General features: G+C 44.6%; 1 protein-coding gene across 4 annotated transcripts in view; it reads right to left on the bottom strand.

Moving 5' to 3' along the window:
- The window catches only part of sez6b (seizure related 6 homolog b), a 153,484-nt gene that overhangs the window by 60,164 nt on the left and 74,030 nt on the right, over positions 1-19,290 (bottom strand). For all 4 annotated transcript variants that reach the window (XM_048264412.1, XM_048264411.1, XM_048264410.1 and 1 more), the window contains exons 2-3: positions 12,360-13,130; positions 10,928-11,073 (exon numbers count right to left, since the gene is read on the bottom strand). In XM_048264412.1, the coding sequence (XP_048120369.1) occupies positions 10,928-11,073; positions 12,360-13,130 (917 nt within the window). The remainder of the gene's footprint in view (positions 1-10,927; positions 11,074-12,359; positions 13,131-19,290) is intronic.

The following is a 19,290-nucleotide window of genomic DNA, read 5'->3' on the forward strand; positions in this document are numbered from 1 at the left end:
GCTCTAGATCAGGGGTCTCAAACTCCCGGCCCGCTGGCCAAATCCGGCCCAATTCCGGCTCGCGACGTATGTCAAAATAATAATGCAATCCGGCCCTTGAGGGTATTTTTAATTGCAACAAACAATCCATACTGATTAAAATAGACGTATAGATCCAAGTAACGGTGACAAATTTCATTTGTGTACTCTCCTCCACCTATTTGCTAGACATGCAGAGCTTGATTCAAACCCAAAAAATCGCTGCAGAAAGTTTTCAGGAAAATACTTGTAGCCTATTACACGAGAAACACTAAGACGGCATTTGTAATGAGGTGCATGCAGGCCATAGTTTTGCACAATTGAAGCAGAAATAGCCCTACACCAAATGTTGAAAACGCTCACGGTGATGAACTCTTGGGTAGGCTATATTATTCACCTATTCTGATTCTGAAGGAGAATATCCTTTTGGAGATTATGATCGATCGTCTATTGACAGTGATAGTCACGGTGCGTCTGTGAATGGTGAATAGAATCTCAAAGATTTTTACATTTACAGTAGGACTTTATCTCTGACCACTTTCAAGCCATGGCCTTTTGAAAATTTGATATAAAAATCCATTGGTGTTGCTTTCTTAACCCTAACGCCTATTGCCAGGTTTAAAAAAGTTAATAGCCGTTCTTTTTTGTATTATTCTTTAACACTGATGTGGCCCTCTAATCAGATGACATCAGCGGAAGTGGCCCCCAGCTCATTTGAGTTTGAGACCCCTGCTCTAGATGCTTAGGTCTATCAGCTGAGAGACTCATAAGTATAATGATTTTTCAAGCTAAGAATACATTCCTTTTCTGAAAGTATACATATTTCCAACACCATTAATGTGAAAAACTACATGCTGAAAAGGCAATGAAGAATTAAATTGCCTTATCAATTAATTTAAAATGTTTGACCTTGTGTTCATGACTTCATTGGAAATCAACCATACAGTTCGTAAAGAATATATTTCTCAAACTTTATAGGCATTCTACATCTATATGTTAGAATATATCTCAACACTTTTTTCTCTTTTTCAAAAGTCTTGGCTCCCAAAAATCCCATAGCCAGCTTTGATTCTGGTGTTATGTATTCATATTCTCCTAAATTTCTGTGTCTTCACTGAAACCATAATGACTCCTGAAATCTCTTCTGGTACATCCAAATTTTCAACAGGATACAGGATCGATGTCATCACCGATTATCTTCAAGTGAAGTCACAAACGGAAGCTGCCAGTTCTCGCTACCTGTTACTCCTTCTCTGCAGACAGGTACGGGGAGCCCCTAGGCTGACTGAGTTAAATTTCAGATAACACAATGATTTACTTCAGACTGGTGCTCGGAGGGGTTTAAATGTTAGCAGGGGCACTTTTACTTGTAAATACCCACGGTGGGGTGGGGGGCAGGGGGCAGTGAACAACAGCGCTGGCCGTCAGTGCATGTTTCTCGCTCTGTCAAACAGGTGCACCGCGTTAGCTTAGCGGTGGCGACAAGAAAGATCGCTACGGCTGAATCAGAGAGCTGAACTCGCATGTTCACTCTGAAGTGCATCTCCGTGTTAGCGTTGGTGTGTTCCCCAATGTGGTGATAATGGATGTGTAATGTATCATCCACTAAATTGTCTTTATTTCCGTCTTTTTGTTTCATTCCTGGACAACTCTTGTGCGCCCACCCATCCCTGCCACCACAGAGCACAGTGTCAAGGCGAGTTCACTGCTGATGGAGGGGAAAGAAAAGGAGTAGTTGTAACCCCATGTGGGGTAATGATGGCTGTGTTGGGAGAGACACAGGGAGAGTGCAGCCCTGTCTGACACCATGACTGAATGGGTGGAGAGGAGTTGGTGTGTTTACAGATATAGGTCTGTGTGTGTGTGTGTGTGTGTGTGTGTGTGTGTGTGTGTGTGTGTGTGTGTGTGTGTGTGTGTGTGTGTCTGAAAGCACCTGCACTGCTGCTGCTGCTGTTGAGTGCTGTGCCCCTTTCTTTCTACCTGAACCTTCCAAGAGGGCAGAGAGAAGGTGAGTACTCAAAAGAGGCCCTTTACTGTCAAATGGAAAAGGTCGAAGTCTAGGGCTTCAGTGATGTCACTACCTGTGGCTAATTAGGTTAAATGGAACGCCTGTCCTGAGTGCTGGGCTCACAATTATTTTCCAGGCCTTCGGAAAGGACTAGTGTCCTGTGATCCCTCTTGTGCATTTTCCCCTTTGAGTCCGGCAAACTTGGATCTGTCTCGTTTTCACTTCTTTTGGATTTGAAACCACCCACTAAGAAAACTGAACATATTAGGAACCAATGCTTGGGCTGTTCGTAATCACATTGGGAGAGAGCTATACCAGATCAGCGAGAGCCGCAGGTAAGTGACCTCTCACTGGAGCTCTGCCAAAGCTGACACACACACACATTTGCATACACACATCTAGGTCTTTACATCACGTAGGGCCAGTGTGCAGGTTAGCTCTAGCTTTCCTTTTAGGTTACGTTGCGGTCCGAGGTCGGCTATAAACATACTCTACAGTAGACAACATTATATTTGTTTGGATGCTGTGCCACGGCCTCTTCATAACAGTACTCTAACAATGATATCAAATAAATAAATAAAGGTGCCAACAAGGTAAAAACTGGCGACCAGTTGAAAATAAAGCTGGTGAATAATACCAGACACCTGTCAGGATCCATCCACTCCAACCCTGATAACACCCAAGTGTTCAGTCAAGCATACAATACATTTACAAATATTATTTAGAGTGATCCTTGAGGCTTCAGTGAATAATAAAGAAACATATTTCTGACTCGGCTCTCTGCAAACCTTTCCTTTCTTTTTGAAAAGAAATGAAGTATGAGAGCCAGGGACCCAGCCATATTGAATTAATCCAAATCATCCAAGCCATTTACGGCACCCTGGCAGGCAGATAATGTCCCCTCCATCCCATTCTCTTTTGCCTTGCTACTGTGTCCAAGGCCCTGAGTCCAATTTAGCGCATTTCCAATTTCAGCTTGAGACAGGCAATCACCAACTTAAGAGAGATTTTAATAGGCATTTGGGGAGAATGTGCTAGAAGGAAGCACTGCTCATTATGGGCCCCCCATTAAATGGCCCTTTTCACTCTCTGAATGATAGCCAGCATAGTGGCACACTGATTGAGGTGGGCAGCACGGGGCCATGGGGCAACTGGGGGGGTATTTACATGCACATTTTACATTTACATCAACCACCAAATCCTCTCACAAATCCTTTTTCCTTTTCCCCTCCACAAAAAGAACACCGGATACTGTATAGATGGAATTCAGAAGTGTTAAAGCTATAATTTTGTCTCTGATTCCCATAGAGTGGTATGTGACAGGAAAATGCGAGCTTGTTCCGAGTGAGAGCCGCATGCCGTGCATTTCTGAAAAGGCCGGTCTCATTTGGCCATCTATTTTTGCCCAGGGAGAGATGGAGATAATAGGGTGGGTGCTTTTGATGATGATGATTGGCTATCAGTCTGTCACTACTTCTGGCTGGTCCCTGATATCAGTGGCAGAGGGAAGGACAAGAATTGCCAAAAGATTAACTCGGGGAAAATGCAGAAGGGGTGAGAGATGAAGCTATACAGCATAACATTATCAACATTCTCTGCAATCGTGGCAGAAGTGTGGTCATTGCAGATATTGCTTTGGACTGGGTGACCGGTTCGGTCATTAGGCCAGAAAAACTATGCTGTTTGAAGCGCGAAACCTAACAAGGCACCAGGACTTTGATCTGTCAGCAGCATGTGGTTGGTTGTATCTGGATTCAAGCACCTCTTATGGTATAGCTTATGGCTCTTATGGTGAGCTGCAGTCTCTCTCTTTTGATCAGATTTTTACAAAGTCTTTCATCTGGTTGTATGATGGATTTGTCAATAGCGTGTAATCATAATCATCAACGACTCACTACGCTCAAACACGGACCACCCGCCTTGCTTGTGCACAGGCTGAATGATGCTCCTATCAGTGAGATGCTACGGTCAGCGAAATCCAGGCCCCAAAACTCCGGGCTCTGCCTGCAGTATCAGAGGAACGTGGGCAGGGCTGTGCCGGGGAAACAGTACCCTTCAGAATGAAGAATAGGCAGGCGAGCTTTGCTGAGCACGCCAGCTGCAAGACAGCAAGGCAAAACAATGAGATGCAACATTATCCATCCAGGCACTGAGCCCTTAGTTATCTGCAGCAGTGGAGACAGACGATCCGTCACAGTGAAGTGGAGCGTCAGCGTCCGAGGAGGAGAACCGCACTGTCAGGCTTTGGGCAATTAGTCAGAGAGGATTCCATTGCTGTTACCCAGCATACAGCGTGTCTCTGTTGGGTTTTACATAGTCGGTGTGTTTTTGGTTCTGTGTCGGTACCCCGTCTTGGAGAATTGACCCGTGTGCTGTATGGCTGAGACGGTGTTTAAAGTGAACGGGCTGGACTGACTTTCCTTTCCTTTCCACACATCCCGCTTGGTGTAATTAATTCAAGTGGATGCTGATAAATTAACTGCACTCCTCTTGTGCAGGCGCCCCTGCATTCTAATGCCTGGTGTTTATTGTGTCGCGTGACCTCTGCATTAATGAAGGTCACAAAGAAAATGACACTGGCGTCAACACCAAAGGGGGTGTGTCTGCATTAGAGAGGATGTCGGTGAGTGAGGACAGTGCAATGTTGAATAAGCAGCCAACACCCCATTTTCACCCCAGTAAGGTCAGTCAGTGCCTCTCAGCTTCACAGCGTTCATGTCCAGCAGGTCCAACATCATTAGCTACTGCCTGTACAACCATAATCATTATACCACACCATGTTACACAATCAAAACACAGTTTCTCTGATAATGAAGCAGTGTAGACCAACCTAAGAGTAGTTAACATATCATTACTGCACACTATGGATCACTATATATTAATATTTATTACTATAGTAACTTCACACATAATAGCCAATGAATTTGTACAATGTACTACACATCTCATATATACATTGAGTATAAAGTCCAGTTGTCTCTGTAAGCTCTGAAGTTAAGAATTAGGTTTAAGATTGTTTTAGCAGCATCTTCACGACATTCATTAATTATGCAAACATTGAGAATTAAAATGATTGAAATAAATTAGATTAGATTAGATAGTCTTCACTCACATACATTGCATAGTAACCTCAAAACTTCGCATTAACGGAACTGCAGGTAAAAAAAACACTATTCTGATAAACCTGCTAGTGTGAGGTTACAATATTGTGAAATATCAAATATCTTGCCAAGTACTAAAATAGTGACACGTGGCCAGAGGAGTCCGTATTAGGAATAAAATAGCCTCTTGAGAGGCTGGGGCAAGCATCTCTAGATAATCTTACTGCCCTATTGTCTTCCTGGCCTCCACTTCTGCTGAGCACAAATCCCTTTCCGCCCACCCAGATAAACTGGGAAAGTTTCCCACTCTGCAAACCTTCAAGCGACTGTCTTCTTATCCACCACTAGCCTCCTACAACAGAACAGAACAGAACAGAACAGAATGCCCCCAGTCCTCTAAAGAGCTCGACATCTTTGTGAGGAAATATGAGATTCTGGGTCTGAAGGAGTGGGAAGACGCTTTCGAAAAATAAAAGGAAACTCATTAAAACCCCGGTGGCACTTTAATTAACTGTACGAGAGTAGCTCCAGCCGTCTCACAGCACTGGAGTGCTTAGGGGCCTGCGGTCGCCCAGAAGGAGCAGGTCTCCTGAAATGTGACAGGTAGTTAACAGGCTCTTGCTTTCACTCACCGCCAGCTTCTTTCGCGACGACGACGGCACGGCGTATGATCGGGAGATGATTAGGGTGGCATCTGAGGTTATCGATCCCGCCGAACAATTCCCAGGGTACTCAGCAACGGCTGCCACCAAGTATAATACAAAACTAAGTAAAGTAACGGGCCGATCGAGTCACACCGAAACTGATGAGAGAATACTATACTGTGTCTGCAAGGCCAGGTGTGGGGGCAAACATTATCACTCAGTCATGGAGCCAAATATATTTAACCTTTCCAGACAGACAATTGGACTGCTCTCATCACAAAATATATGAGCCATCTATCCTAGCAAATGCTGCAGCCGTGCATGCAAAGCATAGCTGGCAAGAGATGAAATGCATAATGTGATGTGTTGTATTGATTTTTTTGCCATACATACTTTCCTATCCTCGTGCAGTGAGAACACAGTGACCTTGCAGACTTGTATTTGCACTCAGATGCTCTCTTAATTAGTGCCCAACCTTTCTCCAGCACCAACATTCCAACGTCTTTTTCTGCGTTTGCGTGTAATGTTACTCTTGTTGTTTTGCATGATGAATTATGATAGCTTGCTTTTATTCAGGAAAATACTGGTCGTTGCTATGAAACTGACCTTTTGGACTGCGGGCAGTGTGTCTCTCCCAGACTGGGGACACACCCTCGGTGTCTTTGTGCTCAGTGTGTGTATAAATAGTGTTCCTCCTGGCGGTAGCTTTTGCCTAATGGACACATGGTGTTTGAACGTGAAGGACAGGCTTGATAGGATGCTAGGCTCCTGCATCTGAAATAGGGCTAGCAGCAGCGCCCCTAGACAGGAGGATCTGGCACAACAGTCAGGTATCGATCGATCGGCCAAGCAGGACACTGCTGGCCGATGGCTGTTGAGTGGTAATGGGTTTAGCCATCCTTAATAATCTTCAACAAACAGCACGCCTGGGTTATCACCACAGGGCAAGGTGCACGGAAGGAAAGGGGGGAAAAACAAGAAGAGACGTCCTAAAAGCAGAGGCTGAATTTGCAAGCCATCTTGAGTGAGCTCAAGCACAGCCCAGGCTGTGGAGTCTGCAGATAGTTGCTGCCTGCCTGTGCTTTCTGCATTTTGCATGTCAGTCACTGCAGATGGGCTGATATTATGCAGCGCAACACATGAGCAGAACCCTTACTGTTTAATTTAAGTATTTCCCAAGCCAAGAGATATGCAAAGCATCACCACCAAGTGTTTCAATAAGAATAAAAAAACTCATCAAAAAATCACTCAGGATTTTTTTTTATAATGGAATGTGGGATTGTGGAAAATCTTCTCTAGTGGAAGGTAATAGGTAACTAAGAAAATTTGAATTATTTTATTGCTTAATGGATTTACATAAAGCAGAAGGCTATGTGTCAAATTTCTAGAACTGAGATGCGATTGAGATTAGATTTTCTTTTACGGCAAAGAGGCCTCATTCCTCTTGCCAAGGTGTCATTTAACTCCTTCCAGCCACATACGTATGGTTTCTACCCTTGGTCAATCTGCTGTTTAACTGTCCAAGATGACAGATGCATCCCAATCAATCTTTGCTATCACCTCAGACAGAGAGCGAGAGATATAACTGTATTTTATTGAACTGGACCGAGGACCACTTAATCCACAGCAGTTCAGAATATCGATCGCCAGTCGATGCCTATGCGGTGGCCGTGGCTGAGGTAGGCATCTTATAGATCTCTCTGGGACCAGTGAACCACTGCCTTGTGGAAAGCCTTGAGTTTCCATGAAGCCTCTCACAGAGGTTTTTTTTCTTTTTTTTTTTTTAAAGAGAATGACAGTGGTTCTGTGTTAGGAAATAAGAGAGAATGGGCCAACTTCTGCAGTGCAGGGAATAACAATTAGAAAAAGTTCACTCCAGAGTCTCTCTGTCGTTTCATAGTAAAGTTCCGTGGAAAGACAGCCTATGCCATCTGGCATCAATAATTGTCAGCAAGGAGTTTCAGTGCCAGCAGTCTTAGCAAAAGCTTTGACTTGTACTGTTTACAGCGAGATCTAAGCGACCACTAAACTCTATCTAACACCTACTTGATTCCACACAACACACAATGACCTTTATGATGGTGAAAATCTGTCCGACTGATTGCAGTGCTCAGTAAATATGCTACTGTCATTTCTTTCTGTGCGACAGTGCCCCCAAACCATTGCTTCCTAGTGGAAGTTTCCTGCATCCATTATCACAATCACATCAACACTGCCTCAGGGGAAGTCTACATGCAATCACTTTCAAATATCTGCAACCGATATGGTAATCAGAGCATAATTCGACACCATAATCTCATTCTAATAACAGACAAGGCTGATTCTGATGCAGCGTCAGACCTGTGGGGCCAAAGGTGCCTACTTCAGGCACCAAGACATAAAGCAATGCTAATGTGCTAAAATGAACAAACGTGGTGTCACTGCCAATGAAAAGTCACTGGGTGGAAAGGAAAACAGGCATGATTGGAGCATCCACCCTGGCTAGGCTAGGCTTGGGCTGTGATGAAGTCTTTATGCATGAGCTTTTCTCTGAAAGGTGGGCGGTCCAGATAATAAAAATCCCTGAGAAAGTGATGATAGCATTTTATCAGTCCCGCTGGTTTTTATGAGGCACCGATAACATCACCCAAAATATTATACAGCAAGAGTGCATTAGAGGGAAATCATCATTATGGTACATTTATTATGTAACACATTGCTGGCCTGTAAAGATAGACTGATTACAACCAGCTAAAGCCAAAATGCAGACAGCTGTATAGGATGTAAATCCTCACATCTTGATCTTGTATGTTAAAGCTTTTGTTACTAATGGCTTCCTTCGTTAGGACCTTTGAATTCTAATGCGCTTTGGTTTCATGTTTCATGTTTCATCCATGGTGCTAGAGTCTAGACACACACACACACACACACAACAGCTGTCAAGGCACTCAATTTAAATCTTGCATGCCTTGCCCAACAGGAGAACTCTAAATCTGTACATAAAGGTTCCCCTAAGTGGCTGTAAAAAAGAACTGTGTGTGTGTGTGGGGGGGGGTTAATGAATTGGCAGGTACGTTTGTTCATTTGGCTTGGACCAGGAGGTTACGTGTGGTCAAGTGATGTTCCCTCTGGCCACTGTATGACCTCAAGATCCCTTGGTGGCCTAATCTTCTGCTAGGATAGACACCTGTATTAATAGATTATCACTGTCCGTGCGGACTGTACTGAGTGACCTCCCCTGCAGTGCGGACATCTCACTGCCAGAGAGATATTCACACTTTGGGAGGATTATCACCCTCAGCTCACCTGACTTCTCTTGAGTCACGGAAATAGGGTTTGCATTCAGTTTCGGCTAAATCCGATGACTCATTAATTCCTCTAGGAGGGGATTATGCCCCCCACCAGAGAAGCCTGCCGATCAGTGGGATACTAAACCAAGCCTTTTAGAGCCGGACGTGCCCAATCGACTAAACAGGGTCATAAACTCCCCTGTCGTCGATGCAGTAGGTATCCCCCGCATTGTCTGAATTAAACATTATTTTTGTCTATCAGCACGAGGATGAGGCCTCTTTAATTAAGTTAAGAGTTGCCAGAGAGACATTTTAACGGGCGGGGGGCATTACTGAGCCCCATAAACAAACAAAAAAGAGTGGACAGATAATCCATAAGCAATTAATTAAGGGAGGAACTCCGTGGCGTCCACACGTATCAGTCACCGTGAATAATTGTGGCATAAGGAAGAGCTAGAGAAAGATATTTATACACTGTCCCTGGGTTAACAAGAGTGAGTGAATGCGACGAGGAGAGGATAGATAGCCTACCCCTCCCCTCTCCCCACCTCCACACACACACACACACACACACACACACGCACACACACACACACACACACACACACACACACACACACACACACTCTACCTCACCATACCCTCAGCAGCTGTGGAGGATCATTGACAATGATTTGCAGTGAGCACTCATTCTGTCCAAATTAAATTGGCTGAAAACATCTGGAAAGCCGTCAGGCTAACGCCTGCACTATTTCCATTAACGGCAGTGGCAGGCAGGCAGGCCCAGAGAAATAACGATAAGTGCAGTGAATCAGGTGAAAGCAGATATCTACTTTCTCTGAAATCACTATTCTGAGCATCCAAGGCTGACTGTATTTAATGAGCAAAACTACCTGCACCCATGCCTTCAGCAATGCTAATCAGTAGATCACTTGACATTTAACCTTTGGCTGGCAAAAACCATTTCACCGAGGAAAAAAAAATCAATCACCATGCACAACAAGACATCTGTCACTCAAAATACACACAAGTTGACGGACGAAAGAAAGAATACAAAAAAAGTGGATTCTCACTGGTCCAGCCGTCCCTTATGGCCGTGCCAGTGTCAGTTTGTGCTACGAGGCAATCTGTCAGGGCTATGCCCACACTGGCACCGAGAACAGCAGATGAAAGCGCCCGCGCCTGTTTGTCTAGATAAGCGCCGACCGACTGGCTAGGAGACGGTGCAGGCCTGTGTGGACAGAGAGCTTCCTCTTGCATGAGGCTGCAGTGCATTTGTATTCAGAGGGAAGCTCCTTCCTTCTCCAACCGTGCCTCCAGTAGCACGTTCAGCCTGACCTGATGAGGGCTACAGCCTAACATAGTGCTACAGAGCCCTACTGTAAGATAAGGCCTATTAAGAGAGAGATAGCAAGTTCCCAATCAGTTAGGCTCACTAAATACCTAATTGTGTTTAACCTGTCTCTGCTGTTGTTTATGCACATAAGAAAATATATAGGCTACTGGAAAATGCTAAGCACGTGTATAGTGAAGTGTGCGGCTAATTTGGTTGCACGTGTAGTTAATCTGGATATGTAAAAGCAGATGATTTAGCATATGTTACAAATGCATTTCGGAACCATATCCTTTAAAGTTTCATGGAAAGATCTCAAAGCCTCTTTTAAAGACAACTGATGCCTCTGTGGTCTTCTAAACAGTAATGTTATTACATTTGTCTTTTAAACAGACATTGAAAATATATGAAAAGGTTAATTGCACAGAATTTCCCCTAAATCGCAGAATTAATATCCTTGCGGAGATCCCTATCACACAAATAATCCAGCTAGGCTTGGCACAGAGACCATTAGTTGACCGTTGCCTTGATCCCGTCGGAACATTAAAACTGACCTGAATCTCCACGCCGTAGCCCATGTAGACGGTCACGGTGTAGGTGCAGTCCACGGTCGTTTCATACCAGGACCCCGTCTGCATCTGTGCCGGCTGTGGCGTCTCGATGTAGCCCTCTGGCGCCGTGAAGTTGGTGAGACACGGAGCTATAGAGTAGAAAGAGAGAGGGGGAAAAAGAGGAGATAGAAGATGAAAAAGGGAGGGGAAAAAGATCAGGAGATGGCATGAGGACCGGTGAGGCTCCCTCCCTCCCTTGATCCCTCTTCATTCCCGAGGCCTCGCGCACTACACCTTAATTGTCTTTCAAGGTTTTCTCATTTTCTGCCAGGATCAACAGTGACTTCTTGTTTTTCATCTTTCTCTCTACCTTTCTTTCCGCCTCACTCTCTCCATCTCTCTCTCTCTCTGTCTCTCTCTCCATCTCTCTCTCTCTCCGTCTCTCTCTCCCTCTCTGCACAAGGGAAAGATCAGGTAGGGCCGGCTGGCCACAGACCATTTTCCGGTCGCCTTCAGGTCTTTCCACTCAAGCAACTCCTTTATCTCTGCCGCCTGGTTAAAAGGTGGTGGTCACCAGGGGCCGCACGCAGAGGAAAGCTGTGAGGCCGGTCACTCCCAGGAGGCCCAGAGCACACCTTCCTCACCTTCCTCACCTGCACCAGGCCGAAGCCTGAAATGAAGAGGGAGTGTCCGGGCGCTCAGAAAAACAACTTTCGCAGGGCTGCCTGTGCTCTTCTGCCTCCCCCATTCCTCATACTGCTGTCTCACACCCAAATACTGGATAAAAAAAAAGTTTTTTGACTCCAGGTTTCCACAAATGAGACCCAGAGGATTTGACACAAATGAAGTTGTGAAACTCCAGTCACCATCTGGTGGATGTTGATTGGGGTTTCTATCCTCTGAACCACACATACACACACTTTTTTTTTTTAAAGTGAATAGATTTTAAGCTCCAGCCTTCAACAGGACTGAGAGCATCCAGGGCAGGAATGCAGATAGACAACTGAAAGCCCATGGTAGATGGGAAAGGCACAACACAGGAAACTGAAATCTTTAGCCTTGGTGAGAAGATTGAGGAGGATACTTTTTGGACTAAAGCTGTTTATACTAAGGGTAATATTTTGTTCCTTTAGTTATGATACACAGCCCTCACATGAGTAGTAATACTCATATGGTAACATGAGGCTCATATGGAAAATGAATAACACTACTTCTAGCGTCATGCTATCAAATCCTGATAAGCCAAAAGAAAATGGACCATTCAGATTTTACATCAAAGAAGTCACACACAAATATGTTTAGGCCCTTCTGGTGTTCCTGTTCATTTTTGTTGACTGTGATACAAATCCTGATTATACACAATAAGCCTTTTCCTACTTGCTCACAATGCAGCTTCATTCTCCAGTATCTATCTCCTACCTGCAGGTGGTATTACCTGGGGTCTGCATGGTTGTGATGACAGTGGTGGTGATGATGGTGGTTGTCGTGGTTTCCTCCTCCAAATCAGCAGATGCAACGGCAGGGACCACATTGTCTGGGGACTTGTTATTCTGAGCTGCGGACCTCTCCATCTCGGTGATGGTGTCCGTTTTCACCAAGGCCGGCGGCGATGCGGTGGTTGCTATGGCAACTCTGGCTCTGTCTGACGAGCCGCGTCCCATGGTAACAGCCATATTGGGAGTACTGGCACAGGGGGGAGGGGTGGAGGCATGCGTAGCAGTTGTCAGGGATTCAGCCATGATGAAATCTCTGTGCGACGTTGTGGTTTTTCCGTTCATTGGGTCCGCCACCTTGGACCCGTGCTGATCTGAGCCGGCAGGGTCGCGGGCGGTGATGGTGGATGCAGGCGTTGCCGCCGTGGTGGGGGTTGGCGAAGCGACATCGGAGAAGGCCGGCGCATCCTCGTGGGGCACCAGCTGCGTGGAGGGCTCCTGTACCAGGTGGTGGCCCGAGCCTGGCACGGTGGCACCCCCACTGTCTTCGAAAAACTGTGGGTGTCCGCGGAGGTCGTCGGTGTGGTACGACTCCGGAGCCAGGAAGCCTTTGTAAGGGGGGTGGTGGTTGAGGACGTTGAAAGGTGGAGCAGTGGTGACCAGTGGGCCATCGCGGTCAGTGTCCTGGGTGGTCGGGTAGGTGCTGTGGCCCCCCTCTGCCTCCCCCTGGCCTCCCCTCTGGGTAACAGCTACACGGCCCTCCAGGTAGGAACCTACGGAAACACAAAGTCAATATGTCCTCCTAATTACTGCACAACAAGCAGCAAGCCAACCATATTCACACAGTGTACTTTTGTTGTCTGCTTTGGAAACTCTCCCAGTCACAGAATGAAACAATGGTTTAAAAACATCTGAGGGAATTTCTCAGACGGAAGAAAATATCTCCTCTGAGCTTCCCTTCTCATTTGTAAACGTTGCAGTTCACCCCTAATGATATTAGCGACCAATTGGACATCGGGGTCAATCGCTGCATCAAATTAACATATTGGAAAGTTAGAGGCACTAATACCAGAGTAAATGGATTATGACGAGGGGGGGCCCTTTGAAGAGCGGGCGTGGTGCTCTGAGAGCCATTGCAGCGATAACCCGTTTATGCTTTAATGGCTCATTTTAATACTCTCTCCCCCACCCTCGCCAATTTAGAAGGGCCTAAATATTCAGCACTGAGCGTCTTTAACGAGCAGATATGATAAGTGTAGCTGGAAAAATGGATATCCTCCCCACCGCACCTGGTGAGATTTAATTATCTGCCCTTCAGGAGTTCTGCAACGTGTGCACGCGCATGCCAAGGGAGGTGTTGATTCCTCCACAATGCTTCATTTCCGAACCTAATCGTTATCTCTGTCTTTACTAATAGCAATCTGCATTCAAACAATGGCGCTCATTGTAGCGGCAGGCGACGTGTGTTTTCTTTTTTTTTGCTTCAAGAGTCTCTTTTTTCCGAAGGCAGCGCATATTGCTCAGCTCGCCAAAGGAGACGGAGAGGAAAAGATGTGAAAAGATGATATCTCAAACCAAACGGAACTGACTGACTATTTTTCCCCCTTTCCTCCTTATTTCAATGGTGTGTCAAAAGCAAAAGTATACATCTTTTCTCTGGGGAACGGTGTGAATTTGGTGAAGGATTGAGTCCATGACGCGGATGAAATAAAAGCTACTTCCAACATGTCAGTCATACCCTTGCAAATGACACATAAAAGCTGTTACCAAGGAAAGAAAGTGTTCAATCCCCGTCATCAGTTTAAAGCGTATTCACTGACAGTTTATCCCATGCAGATAGAGATTTTCTCATGCATGAAATACAGGGCTGAGAGTTCACATTAATTGTTAAATTGTATGAATTTTGACTGACAGATTCAAAACGTTTCTCTTAAAATGCAAGAATAACAGTATAACTGAAAGCATATTCTGCGGAATACACTGAAGGACACAATGACATTCAATTTCTTCACAATAAAAGTCCCATCACTGTGCAGGGACTGTGCAGCAAAGCAAATGTAGAGGAATCAAATCAAGTGAAGTTGAGTGTGAATTAACCAAACATAGACATAAAGCAGAGAAAAACAAAGTTCCTGAATATCCAGCAGCTCCCTTGGGCATCGGCAGACTGATGGGAAGGCTCAGCAAACACCAGGCAGCACATGGTAATGGCCAGAGTCAGCAGAGGGGCTGGGCAGTGCTTTGGGGAGAAGAGTGATTTTGATTCTGGCCATTAGACTGGCTGAAGTATAAACATATTGCCTCCACTGTCATTGTTCAAAGGTCTCTCAGTTCTCCGCTCTCCACAGGCACTATTTGACTTTTAAATCACTCAGGCCCAGTCTAGGGGCTAGTAGTGGCAGAAAACCAGTAGACGTATCTTGTTTTTTCCCTCTCATGTATACTGTCTTTCCAACCTCTTATCGATTAGTTCAAAAAGATTTGTTTGCCTTTTACTTTGGATCAGTCCCTAAATGGAGTTAGTTGTGTTGAGACGCAAGTATATTAAGCGTATCACAGATGCCAAATTTAAACATGCAAATCCCCCTCTCAAACTTCAAACAAACTGTTTTTTTTTTATCTCTTTTCAGTGTCCTGTTGGATTGCACCATGAAAGACCCATCTCAGAGATTCAATCCATTTAAAAGGAACATGCTCTGATGTACACTATCTGGTTTATCCAGTTCTCTGTAGATCCCTGCCCTAGTGAAGACAACGGAATACGCGCTCAGTCATTGGCAGAAGAAAATGGTTTATCTCACACATTGTGAAATGCTAGAGGGGATAATTCACACATACAGAAGGCCTTCAGTTTCTTCAAAGGGAAGAAAACAGCCTTGAGAACAGCAACTCAAGGTCACGCAATGTGTAGCCAGAAAACGTGACTGGCGGGGTTGGGAGTAAAGTGTTTTAAGTGAATTGGAAGCGTGAAGGCAAAAAAGTTCTTCTTCCAATCAACACCAACAGAATATGTTTCATCGAGTTGGAACGAGTTGCATGGGAGACTGATCTTGTGTTTTAGTGACAATACAATGCAATGATCAAAAACATTCAGTTCCAAACAAGAGAAGGAAAGGGTCCAATTACGACCTGAGATTTATTCTGAGGTTGGTTGCCAGCTACTTGCTTTTGAAAAAGCACTACTGCACTAAGCAGCAAAACACTTGCTTATACACACAAGCTATGCACTGGAGCATCGTAAAATTGAGGCATTAATAATACCAAATTGCACCGCAAAAGCAGCATTTAGATACATTTCTCAAACAAATACTATATCTATTCACAGTAGTGCCGGTGCCAGTCATTTTCATGACATATTTTTTGAAGAAGACTGAATACTATAGCATGAAACAAGTGTCACAGCCCTGCAGTATAATTGCCCTCCCTAAAGATTTGAAAGTGAATAAGTCATCTATGTGATTTTCTACAGAACAATAGTATGTTGCTGCTGGGGGAGTTTACAGAAGGACATGCAGGATTGCTTGCTGACGTTTTGAAGTGTTATTTGTCGATCTCAGCTGTAAGCCTGTGGCTGACCTGGGTTCAAATGGACATGTTGACTCTGTCTTCTGCCTCATCTTTGCTAGTCCCCAGAAGCAAACAAACAAAAAACCTTTTCCTCTTTGTTATTCTGCAATGAAACATATCCATTGCCTCTGGGATCCAATCAAAGGCATTGTGCGGAACACAACAAAGGCTCACAGCGCTGGGAAGGTGGTGGGTATCATTAGTCCAACTCCTACCAGGCAGGAATCAAAGACCATGCCCTGTTTGTAATGGAAACAATGCCATATGAGGTGTGAAATAATTGCTATGTGGTAGTACACAACGACCACGCAGTAAAACAGTGGGTAAACTGGCTATGGATGGAGCGCATAGTCATCTTTTGAACGTGCTCCACAATTCAGCAGTCCCAAACACTATGTAATAACAGTGGCACTATGTACTGTACGTGAGATACAGGGTTCCAGTATCTAGCTTTATTAGCATAAAGAAATTCACTAATTATAAACAAATTCACAAATGACAGAAATTAATCAAATTTGAAAGCTTACTGTTTTAATGATTATTTTCTGCCTCTCCTTAGACACCATTCTCTGGTGTTATGCCTCTCTTGTGTTCACACAAAGCCTTCTGTTTTTAAAAACAATCACACAATTCATTCTGCTCAGAGGAGCTCAGATACACAGTAGGTTGAAGTTGGCTGTCTCTCTCTCTCTCTCTCTCTCTCTCTCTCTCTCTCTCTCTCTCTTTCTCTCTCTCTCTCTCTCTCTCTCTCTCTCTCTCTCTCTCTCTCTTTCTCTTTCTTTTCTCTTTCTCTCCTGAAAGAAAACAAGTTTATCACAGGGGGGTGTGATTGAAACTGAGGGTAGTTGACTTTGACAATAAAGGATGACAGGCATTACGGAGACACTTCACAAGCTCCCCAACACCCCCACCCACACACACAAACACACACACACACACACACACACACACACACACACACATTCGCTTGCTCGCAAGTCCTCAACTCAATTTCCACCTGCACTGTTTGCATTGATTAAGGTATTTCTGTCTCCTTGAAACCCTGCTTCATTGTCCCAGATCTAAATGAGTTTGGATAGCTCCTGTACCAGACGTGCTGCGCTGGTAAGAGCAATGGAGAGAGAAGACACACTGGGGGACCAGAGAGGGGAGGGGGGGTGAAGGAGAGATGAGCGAGAGAAGTGAGAAAGGGGGAAAAGAAAGGGGAGAGAGTAAACAGAGAGAGAAAAAAACAAAGGAGTGTGAAAGAGAGCTGTGAGCCACAGAACACAGAGAGGATTATACGAAGCCGAATGACTCGAAGGCAGAGGCGCTCCCTTCCCGTTGTGTACAGCATCAATAATGCACCGGGGGGATCAGCTCAGCACTGCCTTCAAAGCCATACATTGGCTTCAGGTTTACACAAAACACACACACACACACACACAGACGTGGGCACTTACACACTGCACACATACATGTATCTATAAACACACAGAGAGAGAGAGGGAGAGAGAGAAAGAAAGAGAGGGAGAGAAAGCACACTCTCTGGCTGTGGACCTGATGAGCACACACCTCTAGGAAGCTTGGACACTCCTGGCCAGCTGCTCAGCGAACAAAAATCAAGAAACACCGACTGTGCAACAAAGCAGAGCACCCCAGGTGCCGCTGCACGTATGCTCGGAGCATATCAAAGAGGGCAGCTGAAATTTGACATTGTTTTTCAGAAATTCCATCTTCATCGAAAATATCTACTTGAATCTGAAGTGAACCAGAGCCAGAGTCAGGATTTGTGAGACAGCGCCGGGCATGTGTAAGCAGCCTCTGGGTGTTTAGAGGGCTGCTGCTGTTGTTTTAGCTCCTCTGTTTTCTCTAGGCCTCTGGCTAACACTTTAGTTCAGCCCTTCATCTTGAGATTGACATAACCGTGTCATGAACACATCATGGCTGATGCCATATCCTGTCAGTTGTCAAAAGGAGAGCTAACTTCAATCCATTCTTGAAAATGGTTACAAATGGTGTGCTAGAAAAAGAGTTGTTTATGGTCTTTGTTATATATGCATGTCTATGTTATGTATTGTATATATAGACATACATTGCAACTGGTTTCATAATCTTAGTCATCATAATGGTCTTTGTTGCATAGATGCATGTCTATGTTATATCCTGTATAATCATGACACTTTGCGCTGATGGTGCGGTGTTGTATAATTCTATAATTGAGAACATGTCATGAAAACAATATACTATGGCATGTGCATGTGTAACATGAGAGTTATGACTTGCAGCTGAAGTGTAACTGGTCTCTGATATCCACCTGACTCAGCCTCTCCATCTCTCTCCTCCATTCAGGTCTGCATTCCTCATCTTCTCCTCTTTCTCCCTTCATCATCACTTTCTGCCTATTTTTTTTTTTTTTTTTCGTTTTTCTGTCCTTTTCTTCGGGCTCTTCATCAGCATCTGCTGTGGTTTTTCTTTACCCTACCACCCTTTCACTACATGTCAGCAGTCAACACTCTCAGACACACAAAGAGAGACTGGATAAGGCTAAATCGCCTCTGGGAGCACTTTGATGTTTATCGCGCAGGCTTTCAACAATTGTAACAGAAAATTGGCTTATCTTAAATAAACCCCTAAATTCAAAATAAAAGTCAGCTGATTAAACTCTTGAATGTCTATTCACAAAAACGGTTTCAGTGGAGGTTGCAAAATATAAAATAAACAGTTCCCTGCAGAATGTACTTCAGCTTCATTTAGATTAGATAAATAAATAAATGGATTTTCAAACTGCAGTGGATAGCAACAATGGCTTCCATTTTTGCAAGGCTGTGTGGTTTTGTCTTGTAAAATAATGAAAAACGGTGTGCTATTGTGCATTAGGCTCACACAGCTACACTTTTATCGACATACGCACACACACACACTAACACACACACACACAAAGCTAAGACAGACACAAAGCTAAGCCCAACTAAGGGCCTGTCCACACGGAGACGCTTTTTAGGTTAAACGCAGAGGTTTTGCTTCGTCTTGGCCGAGCGTCCAAACGAATCCTGTAAACGCACTGGCCGAAACCGCACCTTTCTGAAACCTGGTCCCAGGGTGGAAAAATCTGAAACCGTAGCCCGTTTGAATTCGTTTAGACAGCGAAACCGCACATCCTGCTTGCGTATCGATGATGTCATCGCCACACCTCAGCTGCGCTGGACTTGCACTTATAGTATTGCCTAACAATACTAGTTTTCATACATGACATTACCTACGATTACACTCCGTGAAGATAAATATCACAACTGGTGCTTTGTTTTACCGATAGCTTATGACTTGGTGCACTGAACACTGTTTTTTTCCGGTGTTTTGTTATGCATTCTAGCTACTGTCAGTGGC

This window comes from Alosa alosa, chromosome 15 (assembly GCF_017589495.1).
Source record: "Alosa alosa isolate M-15738 ecotype Scorff River chromosome 15, AALO_Geno_1.1, whole genome shotgun sequence".
In the NCBI taxonomy this organism is placed as follows: Eukaryota; Metazoa; Chordata; class Actinopteri; order Clupeiformes; family Clupeidae; genus Alosa; species Alosa alosa.